This window comes from Nematolebias whitei, chromosome 7 (assembly GCF_014905685.2).
Source record: "Nematolebias whitei isolate Nwh7 chromosome 7, NemWhi1, whole genome shotgun sequence".
In the NCBI taxonomy this organism is placed as follows: Eukaryota; Metazoa; Chordata; class Actinopteri; order Cyprinodontiformes; family Rivulidae; genus Nematolebias; species Nematolebias whitei.
In genome coordinates this window covers 38,171,154-38,178,622 of record NC_056504.1, presented here as the reverse complement: position 1 = coordinate 38,178,622, position 7,469 = coordinate 38,171,154, and the positions used below count along the sequence as shown (strand labels likewise).

Genomic DNA, 7,469 nt, shown 5'->3' with positions numbered 1-7,469 from the left:
ATATATATATATATATATATATTAAAAAAATAAAAATATGGACCCCCAAGCACCGACTCACGTACCCTGGGGGTCCGGGGACCCCAGTTTGAGAACCACTGGCTTACATGATACAATAAATCAACCAATTCATAACCAAACCATATGGAGGAGTCATTCAAACCCCTTATTATTTATTTATTTTTTATTAATTTTACAAAGTATTAAACACTTCTTAGTATGTAAAATATACAAACTTTACACACTTAGATCTGTTTTTGCAATTAAAAGGAAAGATGCCTAGGAAATAAGACCCCGTATCAGAGAACAACACCTAAGTGCAAAGCAAGCAAGAATTTGGCTTTTTGGCAGAGTCCGCGGGGCGATTATGCTACAACTGGCAGGATGTGCAGCAGTGCCATGTACCAAGCTTTTTTTGTAAGCTTTGCTTCTTTACAGAATAGCAATGATGGTATATGCCATGCCAGCAGAAGGCCTTAGTAAAAGGACAGTGCACTAGTACTGACAAAAAAGGGAAGGAGGGAAGCACATTACACAAGTCAAATTCACTTACCAAATTCATCGCCTGAATCAAAAAAGAAAGAAACCATTAGTACGGTGCAATTCTACATGATGCTGAGAAATTGTTTCTTTGAGCACATTTTATTAATATTTGAACTTTAGTATCATGGCTGGTCTTTCATACTGTGGAAAGAGTGTGCAATAAATAAAAATGAAGTGGATTTATGCACACCATGGAAGAATTTTACTTCTATTTAAACCAAATTCCCCTAAAGAAATCTAAAGCAATGCTCTACTCTGTTACAAGGTTTGTGGAAAAACACCAGCTAGTCATTTACTTACTGGTAAGAAGTGAAGGGTTTCAAAAACTTTAATAAACTTGTTTTGTTTTACAAAGGAAATAAATCTGTGCACTGTAGACAATAAAAAAGGTTTTGTTTTTGTAACTAATATTTGAAAGTCACTAAGGTTTTTGTGCACATCAGACATAAAGCTGATATACAGAAACAGTTTCTTTCAATGTCAAGGTTTCTTTCTTAGAATGCAATTTAGATACTTAAAAGGTACTCATTGCAAACTCTGAAGTCAATCATAAAAATTTAGCCTGAACTAAATTAAAGAGTGCAGTTCAAAAGAATTGCCCAGTTGTTGTTTTTTTTAGCAATCGTAATAATCAAATTTGAACTGCAAGTATGCAGTCCATGTAGATAAATCCCTCCGCTGAATCATCTGAAAACAACCACGACACAGCCCTACATTAAACTGGATATAGTCTGTGCACGTTAACAGTTATGGTGGAATCAGACACGGGTAGAATCTCACAGAAGACCAAGTTGAGAATATAAGAATAAATATGTTACTAAACAAAAGAAAAGATTAGGAATGAGCAGGACAACTGTCGGGATTAAACATTGGAGATCAAACAGGGCAGCTCAATGTCAGTATTTTGCGATGCTTTGTGGTCTAGAACGATTCAAGCCAACTTACGGCTAGAACTTAAAAACATCATTTAAGAAGATGGTCATCACTGCACATCAATATGGGAAATAATGACCGTTAATACGGCTGTTATCAATGTCGTTAACAATTAATGAATTTATCAATCATTACTGCATTATTACTATTATTATTATTACTGCATTACTCCGCTCCTGTTTCCTGGAATATCTTACAAAAAGATGTGAAGCTCTCGACCTTGACCTCTCTAAGTGGCTTTAAGAATCTGTTGGACTCCTGGCAGGGACCAATGCAGACATGTTCCTGGTTTTAGTTTTCTACATTCACCTGTTTTTTTTGTTACTTTTTTAGCCAACCTATTTGTTAAAAAAAAAAAAAAAAAAAATTGTATGACTTTTTATAACTGTTTATTGTTGCTGTTGTCCATTGTTGTCATCATTCTTTGTTGAAATCAGGTCTCTCTTGTAAATGAGTCCTCGAGGCTCAATGGGATTTACCTGTCTAAGTAAAGGTTGAATGAAAAATTATCTAGAAAGAATTTTAACATGTTAAAAAAGTACTGATGCTAGATCTTAATGGCATGCAAATGTGACTGCATTGTACCAGTTATAGATATGGATATATAAAATATTAAAGAATGTAATAACCAAGTTGCCATGAATAGTAAATTATTGGATGATGCTATAGATGTAAGAGGGGTGGGTGTAACAATAACTCCTTTGAACGTGTAAATATACGTTACTACTGTTTTTTTTTTTTTTTGGCTTGCTTGTGTTTTACATTTATTTTCTTTTTATATAACTGTTTATTCTTTTATTTTACTACGTTCAGTAACGTTAAACTCAAACTTCTAATCAAGTCAGTCCAAACAGTAACGACAAGAACGCAGTCCATAAATATAGGAGAAATTATTTCTACAAAAGTTACAACTATGACGAATAAACTTCCTAATAAAATTATTTGCTGAATGAACAAAATAGCTACGATGGTATAAATTAACTTAAATATAACATAAACATGAAATGTTGACTAAAATATATAACTCACAGGGAGGAAAAACATAAATAAAACTGGGTTAAAGTATATTTTTATCACAATGAGTATTTTTAAAGGTGCTTTATATACAGTGAGGTAAATCTGACAGTTGTGGAAAGTCTGATGTGAGGATGGAGATAAATCCATTTCCTAATAATTTCAAAGACCAGCCTGTTCTGCACTTATTAACCAATATTATTTAATTCAGCTCAAACATGACTGCCATGGATGTTGCTGCCCTCTAGAGGATTAGTTTGCACTCAGATATGTTCATTTGACTTCAAGTTGGCTCCACAGAATACATTTTTGCATAAATCATTTATTCTTGAAGCTGCAAAAATGTATACAATTTTAAAGCATGACGAGTCCAGAGAAACTTTAAGATGCAGGAGTCATATTCATCACACAGAAAGATGTTTTTTTTTTTAATACAACGTTTATAAAAGTCACAAAGAAAGAAGATATATTAAAGTAAAATGAGTAATGGAGGGGGGAGGAGTCAGAAAAGTACAGAAGGCTGCAGAGGCCTGGCAGCAAAGGAGACAGAGCCGGAGCAACATGCAGCCGCTGGGCTTTTCTTAGGGTCTGTGACAGCAGTGTGTAAACGTTCATTTAAAGCAAAGGCTAATTTATTATACTTTCCTTTCAGTCACAAGAGATATTCTTAATGGTGCTCAGATTGAGAAAATACAAAACACTGGGTGTTGGTGTTCTGCATGCAAAGAAGGAAGATGGGAGTTTTTTCTCCTCTGATCTAATCAATGTTTATGGCTTTTTCTGTGGTAAACATGCATCCACTCATGCAGCAGGAACAGGCTTCACATCAAAACAAAAGACTGATCATCAGAACATAGACAAGCTAGTAAAGAGATCATAAATTAGCTGGTTAGTGCAAAGCCAAGCGTGTGCCAGCCCCGCCGAGGTGAAGCGCATACCTTTAGCTTTGACTGGATCTCGCGAGATTTTCTCCGGGCGAGAACCTGCAAGTGGCTAGAAACCTGCACAGAAGAATAGCCGAGGGGGAGGGAAGAAGAAAGGAGACAGGGTAGAGAAAATAGAAGGGAAGAAAGAGAGAAGCCGTAACCAAAAGAGGAAAGAGACGCCCCGTCAGTGTTGCCGGGAGGCAGGCCGGCGGCACCTACCTTTATACCCGCCTGGTATTCACGAACTTTCTTCCGTGCTAACACCTGTATGTGACTAGACACCTAAAGGGGTGTGAAACAGTTTTTGAGCATAAAAATAACATACCCTCATATCCATGCATGCAATCACAACTTTGCAAGTGCATACATGTAGAGCGTATAAGAATTCTTCATAAGGTCAACAAAAGTGAGGAGGGATAAGAGATCTATACAGCTGCTGCAAAGACCCTGCAATTTAATTTAAAGGTGGTGATATTCTACAGAGAGGGGCATCTCAGTTAATTAAACTCATTTATCAATATTGTGACTTTAAAATCAAGCCAGTGTAACTTTCATTGTTTATCTGTTCGATGAAACATAAATTAGCCAGCTCATTGAATGCTCTTAAGCTGCATTAATGTGCCTTCTAGTCCACCGTAAATCAATGCTTAAAAATAATTAATTCACCATCAATAAGAGTCTCTTTGATCTGTCATGTTGACCCTGGCTTTCAGATCAACGCAACTTCACTCCACGGGACTACAAGAACAGCACGAATCAGCTCAGAAACAGTCAACATCCAAACTTAAGGAGAAAAAAAAAAACCTGTGATTATTAATTTAACAGTCAAAGAGAAATGGCGATGGTTGTTTCAAAATGCAGTAAATGCAACGAAAAGCCACTGCGGCAGAAAATCTCACACAAAACTCTGGTAGAAAGTTCAACCAACATTTGCAAACATTACTCCAAATATTAATAAAAGTCTTTCATTTCATAAATTTTTTTAACAAATTCAAGTATTTTTGCCCCTTTTGAAATGATTTAACATATACAACAGTCCCTCGCTACTTCGCAGTTTGACTTTTGCAGACACACTCTTTGGCAGTTTTTCAACATAAGATTGTACACGACACACGATTGTCAACTGTAATATTACTCGCGTGATTGGGACAGTACGGGATAAATAGTTAATGAAAAAACGTTGGTCAGGTGCCGCCGTTGTCAAGTTTTCTTTCAATAAGTCTACACTGTAACACAACTCAGAAGAACTACACTACCCAGAAGCCAACAGTGCTTCCAGACGCTGCTTTCTACCAAAATGGAGGGATACTTTTGCAACGCAAAGTCAGAAGTAACAATCTATCTGTTAATCTCACAGAACCGGCAGGAAAGTCGCAAATAATCCTGAAGCTTCCTGAAACTCAAATATCCACGTGCACATCAACCTGGACGGTGCGGTGGGCTTCGTCGCTGCAGGATAGGTCTGCAGAACCGGAACAGGGCCCGACCGTAACCGAGCTGCTGTTCTGCAGAGCTGGTGAGTTACAATTTGCAGTCCTGTACTGAACATATATGTATGTTGTTAAAATTATGTAAGTTTAAGAGTTTAGAACATACCTATGTGTCAAACTCAAAGCCCAGGGGCCAAATGTGGCCCTCGTTGACATCTTATCTGGCCCCCAAGATGATATGTGAAACGTAAAATACTTCTATCTTTTGAATTTTTTTTCAGTCTTCTTTGATTATGATGTCGAAAGCACATCAGAGAACATCAACTGAGGCCAATCAAACTCTTGTTGAGGAACCTGTGATCAAGAAAATATGATGGGTAGCTGAACTGAATTAATGTAGTTTTTGAAATTTGCCCTTAGTCTGAAAAAGCTTTTAATTTTGGGCCCACTTTTCTAAGTGAGTTCGACACCCCTGGTTTAGAACATTGGAAGAGTGTGGGAAGGGTTTATAAAGCCTTAAAGTACTGTAGTCCCTCGTTTATCGCGGGGGGTTCCATTCTCAGCCCCCAAGTAGGAATAGTACAAGTAGTAAGTAGCAGTTTACTTTAGTATATATACATATATACAACATATAATACATATATATATATACATATCTATATCTATATATATATATATTTATATACATACATACAAATAAATAAAGGCATTTTAAACCCTTCCCACACTTGCACACTTGCAATGTTCTAAACAATGTTTCTAAACTCTTAACGTTCTGAAATAGCACAGAATGTCATGATCTTTGCTCTGAACTGGACAAGTCTATATATGATCTATTTATTGAACACTGGTGTTTATTGACGGTCACTCCCTCAGACACGATCATTCTGCTGCAGAGACATTCACTAGAAGAAAATGCGTGTATTATTCTCAAATTACTGAGTATTTGTTAAAACAAATCTTTAGTTTGTAAAGTTGCTTTAAAATGTCCTGATGCATGCTCACTAATCCAGGTAGAAAAATCTAAAAAAGTTAAATCTGGTCCTCTGGACATTCAAAAAAACAAAACAAAGCAGATCAACAAAAAATGTAGAAACGTTTCGTCTCTCATCCGAGAGACTTCCTCAGTCTGAGGTCAGATTTAACTTTTTTAGATTGCTTTAAAATGTTTTTTTTTTTTTTTACAGTTCTATAAGCAGAAAAAGGAAGGCAAAGTAAATGTTTTTTTTTTTTTTTTTTTTTTTAGATTTGTTGTAAGAAATTTAAAATAAAATTAAACATATCCTTAAAAATCTGTAAAGTGACTTCATGCAACATTTTATTTGTATTAATTATGTTGAATTTGTTGTTCTGTCCCTTAGCAGCTTAACAACATGCATTTTCTTGTTTACCTGCTTTCGTGTGCGGGTTTTGCCTGTCCTCAGCTTGATGTACCTTGCAATCAATTCATTGCGACCTGAAACACAAGACAAAGGACCAAGTCAAGAAACTTCACTTTTATTAGCTATAATTGAACAGAGGGTGGCACTGTTGCCATCTCTTAAATTTATAAAACAAAATTGTGACGTCCTAAAGCTTAGACAAACGTTAGTCTGTTTCTTATTAAACTTTTTTTATGTTCATTGCATGCAAATGTGTACGTCGACTTGTTTTTCCCTCAAAGTTTTATTTTGCTCATTTCACACTCTTTAATGTCTCCTCACATCACGCTGCAGCCTAATTACAAAGAGGGCTTAGAAAACAGAACCATGTTTTTAAAGACATAACATCTCCACTCGAAATTCTGCACAAGCATCTTGTTGAGTTAACGGGCATCTATTCTGGGCTTTCATGGTCCTCTTTATGTTCATAGCTGTGCAGGAGATTTAACAAGCTCTGCTTCTACAGGAAAGTGCAGCTGCAATCAAGTAAAAACCCATCTCAGTGTATGAGAAGCACAGAACGCTACATTATGTTGTCTCACAGGAAAGTCAGGCCTTTTCGGTGTTCTTCACTGCCAAGTCACGCTTACTGGGTTTTTGTGGCTGAAACTTTGGGGCCAAACGCAGAGGTTGAACCAGTGTATCATTATGAATAATGCTTCTAAACTTGCTGACGGAAAATTATGCTGACAAAATTGGTCAAGATGTGCTTTCTTAAACACATGCAGGAAAGACACAGAGCAGACTGTATGTTTAAGAAGGTTAACAGCTTCCCAGATGCATAATGACAGGAGAAAGACGTCTTGTACTTGGCCTCGAGAAGGCCCTGGTTTTTGCAATTACCATAAAAGTACCGCAGGCCATCTCCAGTAGGCCCGCAGCACTCATCGTAATAGCCAACCAGTCGGTCCGGCAGTCAGCCAGCAGAGCAGAGCTGAGCTGTCTGCCGATACTGAGGTAGCTCCTCCCCTTCTGCCCCGAGCCAAGGATGGACACACCCACTCCAGCGCCTCCGCATTCCTAGCATTCCTGTAAGCCTGTCACATCTGTGCTAGCCAGTCTGATTGGGCCTACGAACAAGGAGCTTTGGGTGCAAGCACACATGCTCATATAGACTTCTATCTCTGGGAGAAGCAGGAGTTAGAGAGTCAGGGGGGTGAGGGGACCGGGGTAGGGGGTCATTGGTTATAAAGGGGCAGCTG

General features: G+C 37.4%; 1 protein-coding gene across 1 annotated transcript in view; it reads right to left on the bottom strand.

Moving 5' to 3' along the window:
* Nucleotides 1-495: 495 nt before the first annotated feature.
* LOC119412809 (transcriptional enhancer factor TEF-3-like) overlaps nt 496-7,469 on the bottom strand; it is a 32,019-nt gene continuing 25,045 nt past the window's right edge. The window contains exons 4-7 of the mRNA XM_037679843.1: nt 6,238-6,302; nt 3,429-3,491; nt 554-565; nt 496-501 (exon numbers count right to left, since the gene is read on the bottom strand). Of these exons, the coding sequence (XP_037535771.1) occupies nt 496-501; nt 554-565; nt 3,429-3,491; nt 6,238-6,302 (146 nt within the window). The remainder of the gene's footprint in view (nt 502-553; nt 566-3,428; nt 3,492-6,237; nt 6,303-7,469) is intronic.